This window comes from Balaenoptera musculus, chromosome 2 (assembly GCF_009873245.2).
Source record: "Balaenoptera musculus isolate JJ_BM4_2016_0621 chromosome 2, mBalMus1.pri.v3, whole genome shotgun sequence".
In the NCBI taxonomy this organism is placed as follows: Eukaryota; Metazoa; Chordata; class Mammalia; order Artiodactyla; family Balaenopteridae; genus Balaenoptera; species Balaenoptera musculus.
In genome coordinates this window covers 170,975,780-171,002,305 of record NC_045786.1, presented here as the reverse complement: position 1 = coordinate 171,002,305, position 26,526 = coordinate 170,975,780, and the positions used below count along the sequence as shown (strand labels likewise).

Sequence of the window (26,526 nt, the reverse complement as noted above, 5' to 3'; positions counted from 1 at the left end):
CACTCCGACCAACTGTTGAGAGAGCCTGACATCCTTAGACTGAACCTGTCTCAACCCCTCCCACACTTTCTCTCGAGGCCACCGACGCAGCCCTTCCCTTGGGGAGCCATCTGACAGGCCATGTGGACACGAGGACTGCTCCAACTTCAAACATATTTAAATTCCACTCTATGCCTGTGTCCCCAGAGTCTGTACCTCTGATCACTTGTGGGAGTGGAACAGGTTTCAACACAGCCTCGGGACAGCTGTAGAGATCCGGCTGGGCCAAGGACTGGGGCAGTACGCGCATCCCCAAGGGTAAATTAATCACCTGGGAATGAGACCTGGCTGAGCCCCGGCTGACACCCCTGATTATCGGCAGGGCGGTTCGGCTCAGATTCGCATCAGAGTAAGTGTGTGCCATCCCCTGGCCACAGGGGCGGACGCAGACCCTGCCCATGAACAGCTCTAGGCTGGGAGGGGAGGTGGTGAATGAACAGATGACTGATGGAGAGGAGCGTGGGCGCTACAGGAGGGCTGAGGAGGTCTCCCGACTCCCATGGTATTAACAGTGGAAAATCGGCGACTACAAAGACAGACAGAGATCAGGAGCCTTGATTCTAACTCTGACTGTAATTCTGGGCAAGTTCCTTCGAGAGGCTATAGCTTAAGCTTAGCTTCTGAAAACACAAGAGCCCTGGCTTCAAAGCCCAACTCTGCCAAGTGATACCAGTGTGACCTGGAGCAAGTAAGCTAACGTTGCTGACCCCTGTTCTACCAGTGAGACGGGAACAGCGACCTAACGCCTCCGAGGACGAGGGCTAAGTACAACACATGTCGAATCATATCAATATAATTAGCACGGTGCTCGGCGTGTAACACTCAAAAAAGGGTACTGCTGTTACTTTTCTCTTTCAAGGGTTCAGGTGTCAAAGTCTAGACCAGCTCTCAACCATCTCCTGCCTCAGGAAACCCAGGGAACACAGCACACTCCCATGAGAATAACTTAGAGGCGTTATGGGAGTGTTTCTCCACTGGAGACACAGTGGATTCTTTGAATAGAAGACGACAGCGAAGTTTCAAGACGCTCTTCAAATGACTGGGCTACACGTCCCGGGGCAGCACACGGGCAGCGTGATCCCCGAGGGCTCGACTGGCCGTGAGCTGCCGGGACTCGGACTCGCCTGCGAGGACGAGACGTCAAAGGAAACACCAGCCGCCCTTAGAGACGGTCTTCCGAACCCTGCAGCAGAGGCAAGGGTGTGGGCTGGGGGGGCCTGTGGGGTGGCCGGGCCGTGGGACTTCTTCCACGTTCGCATATGCAAGCTTTGAAGGGCTGTGCGGCAGGCGGTGACTGCTGTGCCCCGGCAGCTGACTACTGACCGGTCGCACGGGGAGCCCTGGCTCCATCGCGAGCTGAGAGCCCATGGAACATCCGCTCTCCTGGCTGCGTCTCCAACAGGCCACACTGCGGAGCTCCACCGGCAGCTTTGGTGGCCCAGCCATCTCCAGCATCATAACGAAAGTAGTTAATTAATTCCAGCAAGTTAATAAATGTGTATTGCTGGGCACTGTTTTAGGCACTGAGCATACACTAGTCAGCAAAACACAAAAATCCCTCCACTTTTGAACTTACATCCTTGTGGGGCGGAGACAGGTGACAAACACCAAATTAAAAAGTCATGTAATACGTCAGAAGGTGACAAGTGCGTTAGAAAAACAACCAAGCAAGCGCAGTGAGGACAAGAGGGAGAGACGAGGGAAGGGGCTGGAATCAGCCGGCTGCACCAGGAAGGGTCAGACGCATCACCGACGCGTGCGGTCCTCCCGCGGCGGCGACGCGCTCAGTTCCCGCTTCGTGCAGCCTCGTTCAGCCGATGCTCCCTGGGAAGCCGTCCTGCACCGGCTTAACCCCACCGACCCCGCCAGTACGCAGGCTTGCACCGGCCTTCCCCGCGTCCGCCCGAGTTGGGTTTGATTCACTTCCCTCCTTCACACCACCCTGGATCCGGCGGGCGGTCCCAGAGGCTAGACCTCCACAGCACCTCCCGAATCCGGCCACTCTCCCGCTACGCCACTGGCGCCATCACTGGTCCCAACCGTGGCCTGTCACCTGCGTGACTGCAGCAGCCTCCCCGACGCCTTCCTGCCTCCATTCTTACCGCGCTACAGACTCTTACCCACTCGGTGGCCAGAGTGACTTTTCTTGAAGCTCTATCAGATGTCTTTCCCCTTGCGTAACCCCCTCCAAAGGCTTCTCATGACACGACAAACAGAGCCTGAACTCCTTCCGGGCTCCCGGGCTCTGCGTGATGAGGCCTGGCAGCCCCTCCGCCCCAGCTCCCTTCACTCTCCCCTTACGTCGCTTCAGCCTCCCCGTTCTCTTCCTGACCTTTGAATGCACCTAACCGTTCCCATCTCAGGGTCTTTCCCCTCGCTGTCCCTCCCCGTGTGGCCCCTCCTCATGTTTTCATGCTCAGGTTTTGCGTGGCTGCCTCGTGCCCTCGCCAAGGTCTGGAGGTGAAGGCTGCACCGGGCGTGAGCGGGGCCCTGTCTCTGCCATCGCTCTAGCTGGTCTTTCCGCTTCGCCACGATTTTTCGACCGTGCGCCCGCTCCCTACTGCCCCTAGTACAGCCTCAGGACATCTGTCTTGTTTCCTCTGTCTCCCTGGCACCGAGAGCAGCCCCTCGGTCCCTTTTAAAACTCATCCCTGGCACTTCCCTGGTGGTCCAGTGGGTAAGACTCTGCACTCCCAATGCAGGGGGCCTGGGTTCAATCCCTGGTCAGGGAACTGGATCCCGCATGCATGCCACAACTAAGAGTTTGCATGCCGCAACTAAGAGCCGGCATGCTGCAACTAAAAAGATCCCACATGGAACAACGAAGATCCCTCATGCTGCAATTAAGACACAGAGCAGCCAAAAAAAAAAAAAAATAATAATAATAATAAAGATAAAACTCCTCCCTATCCTTCGAGTTTACCTGAGACCCCACTTTCTCCCTGAAGTACTTCCTGACAGCCCCCAACTTCTCAACTCCTGCTGTTCCTCCTGTCTACACTCACCATGGTCCACACTGCACTGGACTAAGGACCTGTGATCCCTTCATTCCTGAGAACGCCGTCTTCCCACTCGACCAGGCTGCAAGCCGTGGCCCCTCCAGCTCAGGAGCAGGAGTGCAGAGTGTCTGCATCACGAGACCCGCTCCAGCCTGGGTCTCTCACTTCCTGGGCAAGTTACTCACTGCCTCTCTACCTTGGTTTCTTCCGCTATGAAGTGGGAACAATAAAAGCAATACTTGCCACCTTCAGGACCGCTGTAGGCATTAAATGAAATCATGCCAGAGAGAGTGTGCTGTACGCTGGCACGTGCTCAAGAGAACTCCCTGGTCCCGGCCCAGGGTTAAGTGCTCAGAAAATGTTTCTTGACTGATGGATGGCCGGAGCTGGGACTGACACGTTTTCATGATGGGAAGGCCTTTTCCATGCCCACCACAGGAACCACGGTGACCTAGGAATCCAGCGATCACATCTCTGTTATGTCAGCATGTGGAAAGCAAACCATCTACGGCTCTCACAGCTGCTGTACGTGCGGCCTCACTGGCACCGTGAGCGCAGGCAGCCTGGAACGGGGAGGGTGGGTGCAGAAAACCTGGGTTTTGGTTTGGCTGGACCACTAACTCACTCACCAAAGAACGAGTTCTGCCCCAGCTCTGGGCCTCAATTTCCCCAACTGTGTATACCTCAGAGCTGGACTAAATTAAGTAGTTTTCAGATTTCAAAATCATCATCACCAGCAACAATACAACTTCTTTTTCTCAAAGAAATATTGAGGAATACTTTAAAAAGATAAAAGAGAGTGGATCTGGTTGAAGTGGAGGGTAAGATGCCTGAAGCACCACTAACCCAGGTGATCTACTGCAGATGGTCTCAACCTGCTTTCACGATGGAGACTCCTAAGATTTCTACAACTTTAAAAGATTTTTAAGCATCGCTTTGCTTCCTCCTGGTTTACTTCTGATACTGTTTTCTGCAATCAGTAGTTGACAGGATAGAGTAGACTCAGCTTTTCAGTGTAGTTTTCGGCCGGTAATGACTTTGGTGCCTGCCCACTTTGGAAGCTAACAAGCCTTTGAAACGGAAAGTTTTGTTTGCCGCAGCTCCACCCACATGTCCTCTAGAGCTCAAGGAAAGTTACTAAAATGATAGAAAACTGGCTGCAAAGGAGCAGGAAAGACCAACTGAGGCCCTGGCCTTGAGAGCTGCCAGCGCCTGGAGGCAGGGGCTCCGGCAGCCTGCCCAAGGCCGCGCCACGGCGTGAGAGCGCCGCCCTCTCCAAAGCTCCCCTGCCGACCAGAAGCATCGGACGGGCCCCACTTACTGTGTGTCAACGGTCATAACTCCCTGCAAAACGCTTCTAGAGAGCCCGCGTTGCATCCTGGGAGGAACGCTGGGCGCAGCTGTTCTGGGTGGTTCTCCCTCCAGCCCCTCCTCAACCAGCCATGCAACCCTGAGCAAGGGCCACAGCCGATCAGAGGCCAGGCCTCCTCGCCCACAGAGCAGCAGTGATGACCCCTTCCTGAGCTAACCACCCAACACGGCTGAAAGAATCAAGAAAACTGGTGAAACAGCAGTTTGGGAATTGTGAAGTAATTTTTAAGGGGAGGGATTATAATTTATGCTGAGACACAAAGCTGCAGCGAGTCAATCAAGTCAATGCCCCAAATCCCAGAGGATAAAGCTCTGTCCTATGATCCACAATATTTTATGGGGTCGCAGGGCAGGGGGAAGTCATGTCCGAATCGTAATCTCACCTTTGGAAAGGGCGCTCACAATTACCAGTGCAGGACACAGACCGGCCGGTGCCCACACATGTGCTAAACCACAGCAGCCTAAGTGGTCCGCGGTCTAAAGTCAGTCCCAAGTCGCTCAAGCAGAAGGTCAGGGTTCTGCTGTGACAGCCCATGAGGTCTCAACTTGTACAAAAGGCACCCCAGTTCCTCCTTCTGTGCCCAGTATTCAGAGAAAACCCCCTGATGCTTTCAGGCCATTCCGAGAAGAGCCAGGACCTGTCCACAGCACCTCTCAGCCAAGCCCCAGTCCCCTCAGAGAGTTCAGAGCCCCCTCTACCATCCGAGGCAGGCGCCTGACTTCTGAGGAAGTGATTCTGACACACACAAAAGAGCCATTAAAGATGACAGGCGTCCAGAGGCACAGGCCAGCAGACGGAGCGGGCAGGCTCCACCGTGACCCGCTGTGCGGCCGTGAGAGAGTCCTCTGCCCTCTGGTCCTCGGTCTCCCCATCAGCACAACCAGGGGATCTGCGGAGATCTCTACAGTCCCCGTGACTCTCCGTCTCCTCTGACGTCCCTCTGCCCCCTCTGGTCCCCGTACTCACACTGTGGCCATGGCTGCACGTCTGTAGCACAGCGAACCCGAGGAGGTAAGTCCTGTATTCCCACCAGGCCAGCTGATCAGAGGGCACAGACCCTCGGAAGGCAGCAACTTGGTTTTTAGACTCTACTTAAAACCAAACAGGAAAAGGAAGCTGAACCAGAGGCAAAGGAGAAACAAACCCCAGTTGAGAACTGAAACCTAGGTAGAAAATAGAGAAACAGAGCTCGTGGTGCACAGACCCACCAGCGTGGGCTGCCTGAAAGCGCCAGGCTGCAGCCTCAAGCTCCAGCGCTTTCTGCAGGGCCGGGAGGAGGTCGCAGGCGGCAGGGCGTGTGAAAGGTCAAGGCCCAGACTCCCCCACCGGTCAGGACGCCGAGGCCCAGCGCCGAGGGCTTCCTACAGGCCTTCAGGGAAAGGTGCCCTGGCCCATCCTCCAGAGAATAAAAGATGACATGATGAGGCTATAGCTGGTGGAGGCTTCAGTTTTACTCCGGTATAAATTCTACACTTCTGTTGGGGAGGCGCTTCTCACTAATGGTGACGTTTCTGTCAGCAACTTAGGACCCGAAAGGAAAGTTTCTGAGGAATGATGGAAACCTGGCTTTGTCACCGGCTCATTAAGGGAAACTGGGCTTCTGTTTCCTGAGCTGTAAAATGGGGCTAATAATTCTTAGTTTGCTTGTCGCCACAGGGTCCTCATGAAGATAAGGTCCATTCCCAATCTTTCATTCAAAATTGACTGAGGACCCACAAAGTGTCATGCACTGTGCCAGAAACTAGAGACAAAACATTGATGGGAACAGCAGTTACTTGTCCTTAAAGGGTTTTTGCGGTTTAGAAAGGAAGAGACTGACAGGTTAGCAAATTGATGTGTTAAGATGTTATTATTGATATAGTGGAAAACAGCTACACCGAGAACAGTACAAAAGAAAGATCACTTCTAACTAGAGAGCTGAAAGCACAGGCAGTGAGAGCTGAAGGCTGAAAGTGCATTTTCAAAGGATTTCAAAGATACGCATCTCCCTTTAAGCACAGCTTCAGGTTGCAAACCATAAACTTTGACATATTGTGGTTTTCATTTTCTCTTAGTCCAAAATATTTTTATTTTTCCCTGTGACTTCTTTTATCCATAGATTATTGAGAAATATTTTGTTTAATTTCCAAATATTTGGTGTTCTCTTACCTCTGTTATTATTATTTATTTCTAATTTAATTCTACTGTGGTCAAAGAACATACTTAGCAGAATTTCTTCTTTTGTTTTTCTTGGTATGACTGCAGTCCTTTTAAATTTATTGAGACTTGTTTGATGGTCCATCAGGTAGTTGATCTTGGTGAAGGTACTACATGCACAAGAAAAGAAGGCGTGTTCTGAAATTGGGTGCAGTTTTCTAAAAATGTCAATTAAGTCAAGGTGGTTAAAAGTGTGGTTTGGGGGCTTCCCTGGTGGCACAGTGGTTAAGAATTCGCCTGCCAATGCAGGAGACACGGGTTCGAGCCCTGGTCCAGGAAGATCCCACATGCTGCAGAGCAACTAAGCCCATGTGCCACAACTACTGAGCCTGTGCTCTAGAGCCCACGAGCCACAACTTCTGAGCCCACGTGCCACAACTACCAAAGCCCATGCACTGCGACGAGAAGCCACCACAATGAGAAGCCTGTGCACAGCAATGAAGAGTAGCCCCTGCACGCTGCAACTAGAGAAAGCCTGCATGCAGCAACGAAGACCCAATGCAGCCATAAATGAATTAAAAAAAAAAAAAAGTGTGGTTCAGATCTTCTTATGTCTTTATTGGTTTGTTGTCATTGTTGACTTTTTTTTGTCTAATTGTTGTATCAATTGCTGAGAAAAAGGTGTTAAAATCTCCAAACATGATTGTGGATTTGTATTTCTGTCAATTTTTATTTCATGTATTTTGAAGCTCTTGTTAGGTACGTATATTTTTAAGACTATTCTATCTTCCGGATGAACTGACCCTTTGATCAGTATGAAATGCCCCTCTTTATCGCTGGTAACACTCTTTGTCTTTAAGGTTACTTTATCTGATATTAACGTAGCCATTGGAACTTTCTTATGCTTACTATTTACCTAGTATATCTTCTTCCATCCTTATTGGTTTTCCACTGCTGCTATAACAAATTACCACAAACTTGTGGCTTATAACAACACAAATTTATTACCTTAGTTTTGTAAGATAATAGTAGGCCAGCCATCTGACATAGATCTCACAGCCTCACTGGGCTCAAATCAAGGTGTTGGAAGTGCTACAGTCTCTTCTGGAGGCTCTAAAGGAGAAGAATTTCCTGGCCTTTTTTTCAGGTTCTAGAGGCTACCTGTACTCCTTGGCTCATGATATACATACACATTACGAAATAATCACCACAAGTAAGCTAATGAACATATCCATCCCTACCTTTTTTTTTTAAAGATAGATTTTATTCATTTTATTTTATTTTATTTATTTATTTTTGGCTGTGTTGGGTCTTTGCTGCTGTGCACGGGCTTCCTCTAGTTGCGGCGAGCAGGGCTACTCTTCATCGTGGTGTGCGGGCTTCTTATTGTGGTGGCTTCTCTTGTTGCAGAGCATGGGCTCTAGGTGCACAGGCTTCAGTAGTTGTGGCACATGGGCTCAGCAGTTGTGGCTCGCGGGCTCTAGAGCGCAGGCTCAGCAGTTGTGGTGCACGGGCTTAGTTGCTCCGCGGCATGTGGGATCTTCTTGCACCAGGGCTCGAACCTGTGTCCCCTGCATTGGCAGGTGGATTCTTAACCACTGCACCACCAGGGAAGCCCTATCTCTACCTTTTAATTGGAATATTTAGTCCATTTACATTTAATTTATTGATATGATTGGGTAGAGACCTACAATCATTTTGCTACTTTTCTGTTTATCTCATTTGTTTTTGGTTCCCCTGTTGCTCCTTTCCTGCATTCTTTTGGGTAAACTAAATACCCTTTAGAATTCCATTTCAATTTTTCTATTGACTTTTTAGCTATTTCTCTTTACATTACGTTTTAGACGTCCTTCTAGGGATTAAAATATACATTCTTAACTTCGTACAGTATACTTAGAATTAATATTGTACACTTCATGTAAAATGTAAGAACTTTATAACTGTATAAATCCACTCCCATCCTTAATGGTATAGTAGTCCTATGCATTATATATTCTCAATAGAACGCTGTATGTGTGTTTGTATTTTTTAATTATGGAAAAAAGTCTTTTATATTTACCCATATATATTTATTCTTTCCAGTATTCTTCATCCCTTCCTAAACATCTCAGTTGCCTGGTATCCTTTTTCTTCAGCCTGAGGAACTGCCATTAGCATTTCTTGTACATCAGGTATGCTGGCAATAAATTCTCTTACTCTTCTTTTATCTGAAAAATATCTTTATTTTGCTTACATACTTAAAGGCACTTTTTTTTCTGAATAGAGAATTCTGAGATTTTTTTCTTTCCCTTTCAGCACCTTAAAAATGTTGTTCTGCTGTCTTCTGGCATCCATGGTATCTGATGAGAAGTCAGCCGTCATTCATATAATCCTCTCTATATAATTTTTCTTCCATTATGATACACTGCAGAGTCTCGGCTATGCTGTCTTCCTTTAAAGGTATTGAGTTTGTCCTGGCAGTTAGGTAAATTATTGGCAGCTCCTTTCAGTGTTAACAAGCTTGGATTAATTCTTTCTTAAGTTCTACTTCCATTTTGAATTTAGCCGTAGGGTATGTCCCTTACTCAAGGGCACAGTCCTTACTCCTAAGGTGTAGCTGTTCTGGGGTCCCAACTGAATGCCTAGGTGCTCAGTGAGGTCTCTTCATTCATGCGGACAGGGATCTCCAGCATTTACACTGCATGACCTCTGGCATCATCATTCAGCTCTTAGCCCTACAGAAGGCAATCTGTGCTAGGTCTCATGGAGAGTGTCATTCTACTCATTCACAGCCAGCCCTTAGCCAACAACCCAAAGTGAATTCCCTACACAAAACTCAACATGGCTTCCTCTTCCCTATTTCCTTGCCCTGCAACATCCAGCTATTTCAGTAGCTTGGAATTCCAACAACTGACTCTTCCACTCACTAAGATCAACTTTTAGCTTGGGTTCCACCATTCTGTGCCAAGACCAGAAAGAGCCTCCAGGTAGAAAGCTAGAGCCACTGTGGGGCTTATCATGTGCATTTCTCCACTCAAAGATCAGAGTACTGTGCTGCCTGTTCAATGCCTGAAAACAGCAAGAATTTAATATTTTGTCTGAGTTTCACTATCCTTCATATATTTAGGAATTTTGTATATTTTGTTCAGTTTCACAGTTGTTTTTGTCAACATGACAAGTCTATTACAAATACTCTGTCATGGCCAGAAGCAGAGGTTGATTATGATTATTAAAGTACCAAAGGGTATTCTTTTTCATTTCCTGAGCATTTTCTAAAGATATTAGTTTGAGTGTAAATATCCTCACTGTGAGAAATGTGCCTTTCACTTTCATCCTTCATTTCCTCTGTCCTCCAAACATGTTACTGCTGTTTTTTCTTGGTTTCAATAAGTAGGTAACAGGTAAGAGTGAATCTTTTGGGGGCATTTTTAAAAACTCTACCATCTGGCTTAATACAGCACTTGAGTAGGATTATGAGATGGAGCAAGAAATGTGGAAAGATTTATGAACAGGGTGTTGTGAGACATGGACTCTAGCCCATGCTTTATTACTGGCATGCTCTATGTCCTTGGGCATTCACTTCCTCACTTTCGACCCTGGCTCCCTCATCTGTTCAATGAAAGGACTGGTTATATTAATAACTATGGGCTGCAGGTACAGCACCAATTCCTAAATCAACTGTGTCAGGGAAATAGAAGGTATTGGAAAAATAGGATAGGGGCTGTTGACACTTGAAGAGCAATTTAGTGAGAGAGTTAAGAAATGTCGTTTAAGGTAGCACCCTATAATGTGTTCCTATGAATTGAGCTCAGCACCTAGTATACTGTTTAGGATATAGTAGGTACAGGGTAGATGTTAATTGCATGAATGAATGTATGAATGAACAAATGAAAGAGAAGGGCACCAAATCTCACACACGATATTAAATGCTAAAGCATTTGGCCCTTGATCATGCTCAATAAACAACAACTATATTGACTTGAAAGAGGTGTTTTCCATGTGGCTAGATCCCCAAAGGAAGCAGAATGGTTGAAAACGAATCAGGAAGCTATACTAAAAGACACCTTACTTAGGAGATCTAGTTAAGATCTAGTTGCTTGGGGAAGTCACCTTCTGTGGATTTTAGTTTCCTTTTCTCTAGACAGACTAACCGTTCTTCTACTCTGCCTCAGTGGTATACTTGAGCATAAAAGGGCCTCTGACTAAGAAATACAGAAAAAAATTATGCTTGTGTAATACTGGCTTTTCACGAGAATTTGTGTTAAAAAGAGGCAGAGTGTTCTGAGCAGAAGGTCCTTGTGTTCTAGGAGTAGAGAAAAAGAGGATAGAGAAATGGCTACCCAGAATTAGTTAACATCATTGACATGTTATGAAAACCTACTAGCAAGGTTCGTGACCAACTGTAGTCAAACGTGGATTTGTCCTTCAAGACCCAACTTACATATCGCCTCTTCAGTGAGGTGTCTAATGCCCTCCAGGCCCCCAGAGAAAATTATTCCTGCTGCTGTGTTTCTTCAGCATTTTACAGCATTATCAATTTAGTTGTCATAGATCATTGTCCTTTAGGTAAGGGCTACCATGTTTTATTCATCTTTTATAACCACCTGTACCCAGCACAATTCTTGGTACATACTGGGTGTTCAGAATGTTTGTTAAGCTATTCTGCTGCAGAGACTGGGACTCAAAAAGTACATGAATTATTAGTGGTACAGAGAGGGTACAGATACGGCCTTGTTTTTCAGATCTCAGCATTTGGAAAGGGAATGGTTGAGCCTTGTCCATAATACCACGGTCCTCGGCCCCAAGGAACTTCCATCCCAACTAAGCTCCTGGCCAAACTCACCTGCAGCGTAAATCAACATGGCTAGCCGAGGCAAGTGAACGTTCCAAGGAAACAATGATGAACTCACAGGGGAAAATGATAATATCTCTGAGAAGTGTAAGCACTATAAAAAAAAAAGACTTAAAAGAAAGGCAACTAATGAAGAAAACTGTGATATATAATAAGAAATATATATTTGGTCTTTGTCCCTGTTTCTGGCTCATAGCTCTCAAAACCCTTGGAATTTCCAAAGTATAAGAGGAATGGAAGCATCCTTTGTTATAATACTTGGTCTTTTGTCTCCACTTCCTAAAATAGTTTTGTGTGGTAACAGTGAAACTGATGTCTTTTGTTATTGATAACAAGCCCCTTTCAACCACCCTTGAATTAATATTAATGAGGTGACTTTTGGAAAGCCCCTAAGGATGAGGGCTGGTTGCCTGGAGAACCAACCATGTGATTCGAGGGTTGTAACTTTCAACCCACAGCCTTCACCTCAACTTCCAAGGAGGGCAGAGAGGCTGATAGAGTAAGTCCCCTACATATGAACCTTCAAGCTGTGAACTTTCAAAGATGCAAATGTGCATTCCATCAACATCAGGCGTGAGTGACATTGCAGCTTGCCCTCCGTCTCCTATTGCTGACGATCCTTCAGCTCTACCATCTCCCACCTCCTCTCCCTCCTCCAGTCAGTAACTCTTCTTGCCTGTTCACTCAATGCCAGCCCCCGTATGCCAGCTGTTGTACTGGACTACTGTACTTTTCAAGGTACTATACTGTAAGACTAAAAATGTTTTATTGTGTTTGTTTTTTATGTATTATTTGTGTGAAAAGTATTATAAACCTATTACAGTACAGTACTATATAGCCGATTATGTTAGTTGGGTGCCTAGACTAACTTTGTTGGACTTAAGAACAAATTGGACTTAGGAACGCACTCTCGGAATGGAACTCGTTTGTATGTAGGGGACTTACTGTATTGAGTTCAGTCACCAATGGCTAATGATTTACTCAATCACACCTATTTAATGAAGCCTCCATAAAATCCCAAAAGGACAGGGTTTGGAGAGCTTCCAGGTTGGTGAAGAGAATGTATCCACAAGCTGGGAGGGTGGCACAACCTAAACATGAGAACAGAAGCCCCTGCGCTCAGGACCCTTCTGGACCCTGCCTTTTATATCCTTTCCTCTAGCTGTTCATTTGTATCCTTTAATATCCTTTGTAATAATCTGGTTTCCTGAGTTCCGTAAGCTCTTCTAGCAAATTAACTGAACCCCAGGAAGGGGGCGTGGGAGCCTCCAATTAATAGCCAGTTGGTCTGAAGCCCAGGTAATAACCTGGATTTGTGATTGGCATTTGAAGGAGGGGGAGGAACAGCCTTGTGGGACAGAGCCCTTAATCTGTGGGATCTGATGCTATCTCCAGGTAAACAGCATCAGAATTGAGTTAAACTTAGAACACCCAGCTGGTACTGCAGAATTGTTTGATTTGTGAAAACCCCACACATCTGGTGTCAGAAGTGAAGCAGCCTTGGTCTACAAATAATAAATGCTACAGAGTGTGGCGAAAAGGGACCCCTCCTACACTGTTGATGGGAATGCAAATTGGTGCAGCCACTATGGAGAACAGAATGGAGGTCCTTAAAAGACTAAAAATAGAGTTACCATATGATCCAGCAATCCCACTCCCGGGCATTTATCTGGAGAAAACCATAATTCGAAAAGATACATGCACCTCAATGTTCATAGTGGCACTATTTACAATAGCCAAGGCATGGAAGCAACCTAAGTGTCCATCGACAGATGAATGGATAAAGAAGATGTGGTATATATACACAATGGAATATTACTCAGCCATAAAAAAATGAAATAAAGCCATTTGCAGCAACAAGGATGGACCTGGAGATTATCATACTACGTGAAGTAAATCAGACAAAGACAAATACCATGTGATATCACTTATATGTGGAATCTAAAATATGACACAAATGAACTTATTTACGACACAGAAACAGACTCACAGACATAGAAAATAAACTTATGGTTACCAAAGGGGAAAGGGAGTAAGGGATAAATTAGGCGTTTGGGATTAGCAGATATAAACTACTGTACATAAAATAGATAAACAACAAGGTCCTACTATATAGCACAGGGAACTACATTCAATATCTTGTAATAAATTACAATGGAAAAGAATCTGAAAAAGAAAAAAACAAAAACAAAAACTGAATCACTTTGCTTTACACCAGAAACTAACACAACATTGTAAATCAACTATACTTCAATAAAACTAAAACATAAAAAAAAATAAAGTAGGAAGTGAAGCAGTGTTGTAGTAGAGCAGTGTAACAGTAAATGAAACACACAGGAGTTTCTCCTTTAGAAAACCTATACCATGGGAAACGGAATTTGAAAATTTAATAAGCATAATAAAAGTCATTGGAGATATAAGGGAAGATATAATAATGACGTGGGAATAAGCAGTGAGAAAGAAGAACCAAGCAATATTTTAGTATAAAAATATAATTGTTGAAATAAAGAACTCAATGGATAGCCTCAGCAGAAGAACTGAGAGAGATGAAAAACACAAAATCAGGTCAAAGAACTGACCTAGACACATCAGGAAGGGAAAAAGAGGAGGACAGGAGAAAAGTACCAGTTTCTGTGAAAAAGCCATCTGAGAAGGAAAGAAAAACAAAGAGATGAAATATTTGCAGAAATAATGGCAGAATTTTTCAGAATTCAAGAAAGATGTAAGACCTCAGACTGAAAAGGCTCACAGGGTGACAAACAGAACTGATAAGTAAAAAATGTAAGTGTGCATGTGCACACACACAGATTATAATAATATTCAAAAACATCAGACAATAAGGACTTCCCCGCTGGTGCAGTGGTTAAGAATCCACCTGCCAATGCAGGGGACACGGGTTCAATCCCTGGTCCGGGAAGATCCCACATGCTGCGGAGCAACTAAGCCCGTGCACCACAACTACTGAGCCTGTGCTCTAGAGCCTGCGAGCCGCAACTACTGAGCCCGCGTGCCACAACTACTGAAGCCCACGCACCTTGAGCCCGTGCTCTGCAACAAGACAAGCCACCGCAATGAGAAGCCCGCGCACTGCAACAAAGAGTAGCTCCCGCTCGCTGCAACTAGAGAAAGCCTGCGGGCAGCAACGAAGACCCAATGCAGCCAAAGAGAAATAAATATAACAAAATTAAGTAAAAAAAATCAGACAGAGAGAAAATTCTGAAAAGTTTTCCAAGTAAAATGAGATGACCAATAAAAGAACGAAAATCAGACCAGACTTCTATATCCTAGCTGCAGTAAGACAACAGGATATTATCTTCAGAATACTGGACGAAAAACTTTGATACTCACATTTCATACCTAGCTAAACCATTATTTAAATGTGGGGGGGGGGCGGAAATGTACTTTCAGGTATATAAGATCTTAGAAAGTTTACCAGGTACAGACCTTATTTTGAAGAACTTTTACTGGATATATTCCGGCACAAAAGAAAATTTACAAAGGAAGAAATAACAAGATATAAAAAATGGGAGCATATAATTCAATACTATTCAGCCATAAAAAGGAGGTACGTACTGGCACACGCTACAGCACGGATTAACCTTGAAATCATTATGCGAAGTGAAAGAAGCCAGACATGAAAGGCCACATATTGTATGATTCCATTTACATGCGATATCCAGAATTCACAGAGATAAATTCACAGAGACAGAACACAGATTGGTGCCGTCATGGGGGGTGGGGCGGGGGTCATTTGTGCCTGGATCTTCATTTATAAAGGTGACTGAGTGACGACAATGCCGTTCAAAGAAAAGTTTAACATTACTCACAGTTCCCCTTGAAACAAGAGGTTTGGGATCGCGAAAGCACCAGTGTTGGTCAGGAGGCAGGAAGGAGCAAGGGGAAGGCAGATGCCACAGCCCTCTTGGAGTTTCCGCGGGAAGAGCAGAGCAGGGTAAACAGATTAGGATTGGCTGGTCTGAATAATTCCAGCAGGCTGCGGGGCACAGGGGCTGTCCCTGGCTGTCTGGTACCTGGCCCAGGGTTGATTTAGGGCAGGGGAAATACTGGCTTGGTGTGTGAGTTAGATAAAGGAGGTGGCTGAGGGTATGGACTCCAGACTGGTTGGTCTGTATATGAAAGGGGGACTCACCAACAAATCTACTGTCTAGAGGAATTAGCCAGCCCTGGGAGGGCCGTCTCTCCCCAGCCAGCAAGGCCCCCCAAAGATGTCAAGACATCAAAAAAAAAAACACATTAAAAATATAATTAATATGGAGGGGAGGGGAGGGAGGTATGGGAAGAGATTACTTAATGAGTATGGAGTTTCCTTTTGAAGTGATAAAAAGGTTTTGAAACTAAATAGTAGTGACGGTTGCACAGCACTGTGAATGTGCTAAATATTACTGAATTACAGACTGCAGAATGACTAAAATGTTTTTTTAAAATGGTTAGAAAAATTGGGGGGGGGGGGAAATCTAGTGAAGCTTCTTATAGCCTGAGGTTTAATTACGTTTGAATAAGCAATGATAATCAGTAACCATTTTTTAAGAAAGTGTATCTATAATTTTGAACAAAAATTCCAGATACACCAACTTGTGTGTCTGTGTGTGTGTGTGTGTGTGTGTGTGTTGGGGGGGGGTGGGGGAGTATCGCCTATGAGGAACAGAGGGAGGTCAGAGAACATTAAAGACTGAGGGAAGTGCAGACACTGACAAGCCTTAAAACAATAACGATAATGAAAGAGGAGCAAGCATGGGTCACAGCAAGTTAGGAGCAGCAACCAGGAGAATAAAAACAGAATTTATAGCTTTCAATTCAATTTAAGAAAATTCAATATACATAATACACTAGAAGGCAGGGCGGGAGGAAAAAAACAAGGAGAAAAAGCATTAAAAATAGAAATATAGAATAAGACAGCAGAAATGAGTGTATTACTCTGGTCACCCAATTTTTCTGCTTATGTACCTTCTAGAAATATTTAGAAAGTTATATATCCTGCTGCATATTTTTAAGGCAACATGTATAATTTTTCACAGGAAGTGTAGATGGTTGCGAAGGATTTAATATTTAGAAACATCATATATGGTATATGTGCACTAAATACGTTAAATTTATAAATGCAATTTAAGATGTAAGCTTAAGTTCTTTCCATTTATGAAAAAGGTCTGCCATAAAACTTAACTGGTAGAACTTGTTTGCTCTATCAAACCATTCGGCCAAATCAGTTTTACTTTCTATCAGAAGAAGTTTGACTAACTTTTAAAAAAAATTAGTTAATTAATTATTATTTTTTGGCTGAGTTGGGTCTTTGTTGCTGTGCGCGGGCTTCCTCTAGTGGCGGTGAGTGGGGGCTACTCTTCATTGTGGTGCGTGGGCTTCTATTGCGGTGGCTTCTCTTGTTGCGGAGCACAGGCTCTAGGCATGCGGGCTTCAGTAGTTGTGGCGCACGGGCTCAGTAGCTGTGGCGCGCATGCTGAGTAGTTGTGGCACACGGGCTTAGGTGCTCCGCAGCATGTGGGATCTTCCCGGACTGGGGCTCGAACCCATGTCCCCTGCATTGGCAGGCGGATTCTCAACCACTGCGCCACCAGGGAAGCCCCTGACTAACTTTTTTTTTTTAAATAAATAAATTTATTTATTTATTTTTTGGCTGCGTCAGGTCTTTGTTGCTGCACGCAGGCTTTCTCTAGTTGCAGCGAGTGGGGGCTACTCTTTGTTGCGGTGCGCAGGTTTCTCATTGCAGTGGCTTCTCTTGTTGCGGAGCATGAGCTCTAGGTGTGCGGGCTTCAGTAGTTGTGGCACGCAGGCTCAGTAGTTGTGGCTCGTGGGCTCTAGAGTGCAGACTCAGTAGTTGTGGCCCACAAACTTTGTTGCTCTGCGGCATGTGGGATCTTTCCGGACCAGGGCTCGAACCTGTGTCTCCTGCATTGGCAGGTGGATTCTCAACCACTGCGCCACCAGGGAAGTCCTGTCCTTGACTAACTTTTGAACTCTAACATGCTTATACACATCACAGTGAGAGAATCCTTAATTTTAGAACAGAGAGCTACACATATAAGGCATGGCACTTTGCACGAGTTGGCAGCCTAGATGAAATAAGAGCTGCCCTCTTCGGTATTTTCTTTTTTTTTTTAAACTTACATTTTTTTTGGCTGCATGGGGTCTTCACTGCTGCACACGGGTTTCTCTAGTTGTGGTGAGCGGGGGCTACTCTTCCTTGCGGTGCGCGGGCTTCTCATTGCCGTGGCTTCTCTTGCTGTGGAGCACGGGCTCTAGGCACGTGGGCTTCAGTAGTTGCAGCACGCGGGCTAAAGTAGTTGCGGCACGCGGGTCCTAAAGCGCATGGGCTCCAGTAGTTGTGGCTCGCAGGCTTCAGTAGTTGTGGCTCATAGGCTCTGGAGCACAGGCTCAGTAGCTGTGGCGCACGGGCCCAGTTGCTCCGCGGCATGTGGAATCTTCCTGGACCAGGGCTCAAACCCGTGTCCCCTGCATTGGCAGGCAGATTCTTAACCACTGTGCCACCAGGGAAGCCTGGTATTTTCTATAGATGCTTTCTTTGCTCTGCTCTCAGGAGACTCTCCTTCAGGGCCAATGCATTCTCAAATTATTCCTCTGCTTGGTCTACTGAAGGTTATTATATCCTGAGGCAATGAATCTTCATAAGATTTGGAAAGGGCAGGCGATACGCCTCTCTTCCACACGGTGAGAAAAGAGGAATCATGAGAGGTGATGTGAGGAAGGGGAGCCAGCATACCACAGGCACACAGAACTGGGAACTCAGGAAACTGATTCCCTTCAAGCTATCTTTGCCAGTGTAGCCCCAGGAAGTTTTAACACACCCCCAGGAATGAATGTGCCCCAGTTTGAAGATGGCTGTGTTAATGTAATAGTCATGACCTACCATAAACGGGTTAAAATCACTGGTCAACAGACGGGGATTTGCTGGATTTCATAAAAAATAAGAACCAGAGTTATGGAGTCAACACAAGACAGTTAAAACAAAAGGATACTTCAAGATTAAAAATAAATAAATGGAAAAGTTATAAGGCAAATATAAAGAGAACATCATTAGCAATTTTAATATCAGACAAATACAATTTAAGGAGAAAAACATGATTAAGGATCCAGAGGAATATTAAATACAAAAAAAATAATCATGAGCACATATGTATGTAATATAGCTTCAACTATGTAAAGTAACCAAAAAATTATGAGGAGAAATAGTTAAATAAACCATCCCAGTGAAATTTTAGAAACATATGATTTATTAGATCTTTCTTAAAACAGAGAGATACAAAGTAAACAAAGTGGGAGGCATTAGCTCTCCACTCAGCTATTCCTTGCTTTAAAGTTATATTTGTTTAAAGTTAGAAAACTCAAACTATAGAAAGATATGGCAAGTAAATTAAGGCCCCTCCCCTCTCCTCTGGTCCTCTCTCCCCAAAGAGAACCATTGTTCATGCTGGGGAAAATGTTTGTATGGAATAAGGGGTCACAATTTTCATTTATCACGGTCCAGCGCTGCTTCCATTACACCTGCATCAGGTGTAATGCGGGGATGGACTAAAATGAGCCCTGCTTTGTAGAGGGAGTCATGCAACTTAGCATCTCAAAAAGGGATCTCAGGCATCTCACGCTAAGGGAGAGACGCCCACCACGAAGAACCACACATCATACAATTCCGTTTATATGAAATGCCCAGAATAGGCAAATCCATAGAGACAGAAGTAGACTGGTGGTTGCTGGGGGAAGAGACTGGGGGAAACGGGGAAGGACTGCTAATGGGTACAGAGTTTCCTTGTGGGGTGACGATAATGTTCCAAAATTCATTGTGGTAACAGTGGCAAAACTGAATATACTAAAACCCCTGAACAGTACACTTGAAGTGGATGAATTTTATGGTATGTAAATTATGTCTGAACAAAGCTATGATTAAAAACTAACCCCAAATGCAGCGAATATAATGCTTCCAAATGGGTTATGAATTAGTGGGACTTTGAGACTGTTGAAGAAAACCATTCTGGCTCACATCAGAAAAAATACCCAGTAGAAAGGACCTCACGTAGGGTGACAACTCTCAAGTTATTTCAGCCTTCTAGAATATAGAGAAAATAAAATGAATCAAGGGGACTTCTGACTAAAAAGGCCTCCCCAGAATCCAGCAGTTGCGGAATATGTGCTCTTTGGCTTCAAGGCAATGCCTATGAACTTGAATTATGCTCAGGCTTCAAGGGAAGCCCACGAACCTAACCCAAGAACAATTCATATCTCAAGCTATATGTTGAGTATTTTAATGTTTCCAAGCCTTCTGCCTCCTTTCAGTGATTTCCAATGGTTTTAATGATCATCTGAAGATAGAAGGACACATTAGCTAGTTTTGGTTAACTATAAATCAAACAAATCCAAAGGAACACAATAATGAGAAACCATTTTTCATCATCCAAACAACTGGAGCTTTTTGTTTGTTTGTTCCTCAGAACTTTTGGTTTGGCTTGGTTGTGATTTTATTTCATTTCAATGAATTTAACACCCATATGGATCTGAGTAACCACCACCGCAATCAGAGGATACAGTTCCATCACCCCCTAAACCTCCTCCACTGTCCCTTAGTGGTCACACGTTCCCCTCCCCCGGCCCCCCGGCCTTGCTCTCACTGATCTGTTCTCTAGCTCTATAGTTTTCTTTCATAGAATGGTATACTAATGGAATTCTATGGTATGTAACCTTTTAAGACGCTTCCTTCACTCAGCATAATGCCTCTGAGGTTCATCCAAGTTACCGTATTTATTAAGTAATTTGGTTCTTTTTTCTTGTTTTGCAGAGTAGCACTCCATTATACGGATATACCACGAATTGTTTACCCAGTAAGCCGAAGCACATTTGAGTTGTTTACAGTTTTTGGCTGTTATAAATACAGCCACTGTAAACAGTCTCTCTCTCTCTCTCTCTCTCTCTCTCACACACACACACACACACACACACACACACAGGTTTTTATGTGAATGTAAGTTTTCATTTCTATAAGGTAAACATCCAGGATTGAGATTACTGGGTTATATGTTTAACTTTATAAGAAACTGCCAAACTGTTTTCCAGAGTAGCTGTACCATTTCTGTTCCTACCAGAGATGTAGGAGAGCTGCATCCCCACTAGCATTTGGCATTGTCGATATTTTCTTTATTTCAGCCATTCTAGTAAGTGCGTTGTAGTATCTCATTGTAATTTTAATTTGCATTTCTCTAATGACTAATGATGCTGTGTATCTTTTCATGTGCTTGTTTGCCATCTGTATATCGTCTTTGGTGAAATGTCTATTCAAGTCTTTTGCCCATTTAAAAAAAATCAGGCTGTTTTATTACTGTTAAGCTTTGAGAGTTCTCTATACATTCCGAAGACAAGTCCTTTGGGATGAGCAATTATTTTTTCCAAGTCTGTCTCTTGCCTTGTCAAAATTATTTTAATTTGATTAAGTCCAATGCATCTCTCTTTTTTTTCTTTTACGGATGGTTGCTTTTGCTGTCATGTCTCAAACCCTTTCCCTAACCCTAGGTCATGAAGGTTGTCTCAAGATTTCTTCCAGAATTTTTATAGTTTTGTATTTTACATTTAGATTTAGCATCTGTCTTGAGGTAACTTTTGTATAATGTGTGGGGATTAGATCAAAGTTCATTTTTTGGCAGATTAATATCTAATTGTTCCAACTCCATTTTTTGAAAAGACAATGCTTTCTCCATTGAATTGCCTTTACACCTTTGTCAAACATCAACTGACAAATCTGTATGGACCTATTTCCGGATTTTCCACCCAAGGGCCCAACATGTCTCTAAGTCATCTTGAAAAATCACAAGGCAAGCTTGTTGGTATCTCACACATGTCTCAACATCAGAACTCAGAACCTGAATCAGGAACAGTGATTAGGTACTTGATTCATTTATCTTTGTGCTACAGGCTGTGGAGTATGTAACCCATGCCCTCTCCAGGCTGGACCACACATGGAATATTGAGATCAGTTTTTGATATTGCAATATTAAAGGTACTGCCCACCTGGAAACATTCTGAGAGGGTGACTAAGATAGTGAGGCAAACAGAAATCATAACACATGAGGACCAGCTGAGAAAACTGGGGCTGCCTAGCCTGGAGAGATGAAAGGAAAATGTGAACACTAGCTCTGGACCTATGAAGTGGAGCTCACCGGAAAGACGCAGTACTTCTTTTATGGGATCTTTAGGAGATGATTAGGACCAGTGGCTAAACCAGGCACTGTGCTATGTGCTGGGAGCCCAGAGACGGACAAGATATGCTTCCTGCTTTCAGAGGGGGAAGCCACAGGAAAAACTGTTTTGGTTTGACATGGGCCATCCAATCAATTTTAAGTGTAACGGACATCTGCTTTATAGGAGACTGGATTGAGTGACTTGTTTGCCTCTGATTTTGCATGGTTGCCAAAGGTGCCCCAACAACTCTATTCTGAACAAATGACTTGTTTCCGTCTTTGGGTTTAATGCCCTCAGGAAGAGGCTCAGGTCATGTGAAAGAGATCTGCCCAAGGTCTCAAGACAGTGGTTGCAGAACTGAATTTGTAAACCAAGCCTCCTGATACTTAGTCCAGGACTCCTTTTTACTGTTTGTCAAAATTATTAATCAACACTGTATTTGCTGAAGACTCAGTAACCCGATGCCTCCTCTTGTATATAGTGTCTCCTGGGTTTTTCTGACCCTTTGCATTTTCAGTCTTGCAGGCTCACTGTCTCAGAGGCCTTTTAAAGAGAAAGGAATCCTACATTTGAAATTTCAACACTTTTTTTTCAATGACAAGATGGGGGAAAAAAATCATATCAAATCAGACAGGGCTCTTCTGAAGATTTTAGTTCTGCTATGAGCTGCTTCTGGGTGACCTACTACTCTAATTAGGCTGGAAGTAGACCTGGCTTTCATGAGATTCAGGCTATGGCTGGAGGAAAAAGTTGTCAAGACTACTTAACATCATCAGTGCCCACAGTGGCCTCAGAGCATTCCGGGAATTCACTGATTCATTCCATAATTCATTCCACCGATTAACCATAAACACAGACACACAAGGAGAACAAACATCACTGAATGATTCAGTATTAACTAATATACCCAGGACAGGACAAAGCAGAAAAATAGCTAACGCTTCAGTTTATTGCTAGTCCCTTCCTTCCCCAAGCTCCCTAAGCAAGGGTGCAGGCAGGAGGAAGTCAGCACAGGGCCGAGGCTGACAGTCCCACCTCCTCCTTTCTAATGTGTGCTCAGTTACAAAAGGGAAGAAATAATCTCAGCCCTTTCTAGCGGACAGAGTTCTGGTGAGGATCAAAGGAGATGACGGATAGGAAAAGTGAAAAGCACTGTACTTAAGGGAGAGATTTATTCATTTAATAAGCATGTGCCGGGCACCTATTAAATGGCATGCACCATGTGAAATTTCATTGATATAAAGTAAAATAAAATATATCCCTGAAGACCAGACAGTCAGATATAACATACTGTTGCAAGCACAATGATGGGAAAGTACAGGGTGATGGGAGAGCTCAGGAGGGGTCCATTCCCAGGCTGGGCAGTTAGAAATGACGACTGTGAAGATATGGCATGAACATGAACAGGGTATTAAGGCAGCAGAAGACGGTACTAGATTTTAGAAAATACCTCACTCTATTTTATATGATGCACGAGATAATCTGCAAAGTGGGCCATGATTTTACTATTACCCTTACTGTACCATAAAGCAGTGGCTTCCAACCAGGGAGGTTACTGGCACCTGGCAGGTAACAGCAGGGATGCTGTAGACACCCTATTAATACAATGCACGGGGCAGCCTCCCCGACAAAGGGTTACCTGGCCCCAGATGTCGACTGTGCCAATGTTGAGCAGGCCTGCTGTAAAGGAGACAGGCCTGCAGAGGAGAAGCAACTCGTCCGAAAGGCCACAGCAAGCTAGTGGAAGGGCCGGAACCTGAATGCCGGTCTCCCATGACCGAGCACCTCAGACAGGTGTCCCAGGTCACAGCCTGTACAGGTCTACACCTGGGCGGCAGAGGAAATGAGCGTGAAGGACAAGGGGCTGGGGCAGGAGCTTGACTGATGCTGGAGGACAAACCTGAGTCCTAGTATCAGAGCAGCACAGACTTGGAGCAGTGAGAGAGGAAGGAGAGAGAAGGGGAGAAAGAAAAAAGCAGAGGAAGAAGCAGGCAGCTGGCAGTCTATTTCCGACTCTTCCCTTTAGCATCTCTATGGTGGTCTGCACTTAAAGCAGTGGGTCTCACACGCTCACAGCAGCCTCATCAGCCAGGTGGGAGAGGTGAAGATAAAAATATACTCACATTCTCGGAAGCCCAGAAGGGCGAAACGCGGTACCCAGGCTCCCTGAGCTTTGCAGAGAGAGGCAGGACTCGACGGTCAGCACCCTCTCGGGCAGTCGACAGGCGCTGCACCCCAGCCCTGCACCAGCCGTAAGCTTCCCGGCCCCCCTGCAGCCCACGGGGGTGGGACAGGTGTCCCTGAAAGGGCTCCGTGTGACGGCAAGCACGCACGCCTGCTGGCGAACCGAGGCCCCGAGCAGGCAGGCGCTGCAGGCCCGGCTGCTCCCCGTTTCGAGATCAGGTGTCTAAGTTCAGGGAACCTCCTGGCTTCTCTGGGCGTCACTGCCTGTCCGCACGGTGAGAACCACGAGGTCACCTTTGAGAGCCCTCCCTGCTCTGAAAACGAAGTCCGTGCTGTTTTAAAGTTCTCTATTCCTGAAGCCGATGATACTGCTTTTAAGTGTGGCCAACAAAAACTGTTATGGGGGAGGCAGCTGGTATAGCTTAGTGCCTTAGCCTGCGCCGACAGGAAATATAATTACTTGGTTAATGAATTAATTTTCAAAAAAATGAATCCTTAAAAGAAATCTTTGCCCAAATATCCTGGCTGCTGCTTCAGGCGGCTTTGCTGACCACGGTTTAGCTCCTCCTCGCGCTAACATCTCTCCTGTGACTGACGCCCTGACTGGGCCTCACGGCCTCGCGGACACACAGGGCAGGTGCGATGGGACGAGCTGGGAGTGGGGAGTCGGGAGACAAGCTACACCTGCTCTGGGTCTCAGGGAAACGAGTTACCTTTCAGGGCCATAATCTCCTCATCTTTAAAATGAGGGACGGGACTGGGAGGCCACCCGCGCACAGCCAGCACTGACTGTCTCAAACTACTTTAAGTCTCAACTGGTCCGAGTTTGTTTCTTCATTACCATGCTGCTTGTGAAGATTAAATACAACAGTGAATGGGGAAGATTCTTGAAAAGTAGAACATTTCACTTGTCAGAGAAGCTTGTCAGAGGGGTGTGGAGCTTAGCGCTCCGCTTAATTAATACACGAAAGGCCATGCACGTGGATGCCAGTTTACGCATGCAAGGGGTCTTTAGCAGCACTTCTCAACTAAGGAAGTGCAGCTCACCGGGTGTGTCAGGAAAAGTTCTACAGAAAATTGCATTGCAAGTTATTACTATGAATTATCAACGTTTGCAAGAACTACCTTTTTCCCCATCACCAAGATGAATCAAAGTTACCCCTATAACATCATTCTTGCTACTTTACATTACAATATGATCTTTTTAGCAGAGAGGTGGAATCACATTCCATACAACCCTGGGTGGGCATCCTCTAAGCAACTACCACCCATCTGACAGTCACTTCCTGGCTTGGGGGACTGTCTTCAACTTCTGCTGAATTCCACTCCAGTTTCATCAGTCTAGACCTAGCTAATAACAGAGTTCGTGATTTAAAAATTTAAAAAGACCCTATCAGGCTGGCCTGAAATCTATGAACTAATGTATCTGTTTTTTGACACATGCCACTAAAATCTGTGCAGGATAACAATAGGCACATAAGTCCACGGAACTCTGCCTCTTCCGGATGCCCACTCACCCAACGCTTCAGTAGAAACTCCTCAAACTCGCTGCCTTGAAGTCATCTATTCGACAGTGACTAGATAGGTCCAGCTGCTCCGTCTGTCAGGCCCTAAAGGAGATCATCATCTCCAGCCCGTCACAAAGCATCTGAGGCCTAAAATTTTAGTAATAGTCAACCTCTATTTTCCACCAATACCAGTCTCTTTTTCAACCTTGAGTTCACAGCCAGGAAACGGTTGCCTAAGGTCCTGCCCAAACTGATTCAGAACAGACCTACCTGAGAACCCAGCAAGGGAATATGGAGGGCAGACACGCTCTGCTCCATCCACCTGTGTCTACTGCAGCACTGTGTCCTCTGGGAAACCACCACCAAGCCGAGCCATCGGGCAGGGGTAGTGTTTTAGTCATCTCTGCAGCCCCAGGCCTGACACAGGACTGGATTCGGGCTGTCGTATAAATGGAGGATTACTGGATGGAGGAAGGTTGACTTGGGAAGTACAGTACATTACAGTGAAACGGCCTGACCTTGGCACCACAAGACCTAGACAAGCCCGAGCTCTGTCCTTTAGTAGCAGCGGGACTCCAGGCAAATCTCTTTACCTCTCTACCCTTGGCCTATTTCATCACCTGTAAGATGAGGTGACTGGTCCTTATTCTGTCCAGGACTGATGAGGAAACAGCAGACCTGGAAGCCATGGGTATTCTATAAAGCAAGTACAAAAGTGATCAGTTGTTTTTATTTTAAAAAAAACCTCTCCTAGCCTGGCCTTTGGGATAGTGACTGCCAACCAGAACTTTTCCTGGGTGCTCCGTGCTCTGCAAACATGATGGATGCCAGGCTAATCCCATGTGCTAGCATGTTCCCTAAGATCTTAAACTTAGGAGATGCTCATTTTGGGGCACAGAGGAAAGAGCCCTGGCCCAGGAGGCACGTGACGGGGGCAGCTGGTCCTGGGTTTCCCGCCAGGTCTCCTGTCAGTCCCCCATCAGCCTTGGCCAAGTGAGTCCCCTCTCTGGGCCTCAGTGTCCCTACGAGAAGAGAGACGCTCAGATCCTCTCAAAGCTTCCTCCTGCCGGCTCCTGCCTCTCAGGGGCCTCCTTCTGTTCACAGCCCTTCCCCCACCCAGAGTTCACAGGCGGCTCTAACTCCATCGACCCCAGGCAGGAGGCTCACCAGCCTAGGACGGTATCAACACACTGGCTGGAATTAGCTACTCTTTCATCGCCTCTATGCCCAGCTTTTCCTCTA

The 26,526-nt window shown here is 45.6% G+C and overlaps 1 protein-coding gene across 10 annotated transcripts in view; it reads right to left on the bottom strand.

Moving 5' to 3' along the window:
• EVL (Enah/Vasp-like) overlaps positions 1 to 26,526 on the bottom strand; it is a 163,999-nt gene that overhangs the window by 70,530 nt on the left and 66,943 nt on the right. Inside the window, exon 1 of one of the 10 annotated variants that reach the window (XM_036842854.1) lies at positions 5,377 to 5,556. The exons of 8 other annotated variants lie outside the window; for them this stretch is intronic. In XM_036842854.1, coding sequence (XP_036698749.1) covers positions 5,377 to 5,387 — 11 coding nt within the window. In that variant the 5' untranslated portion in view covers positions 5,388 to 5,556. Of the gene's footprint in view, positions 1 to 5,376; positions 5,557 to 26,526 lie in introns of those variants that run through there. One more of the 10 variants, XM_036842857.1, reaches the window with a different exon arrangement.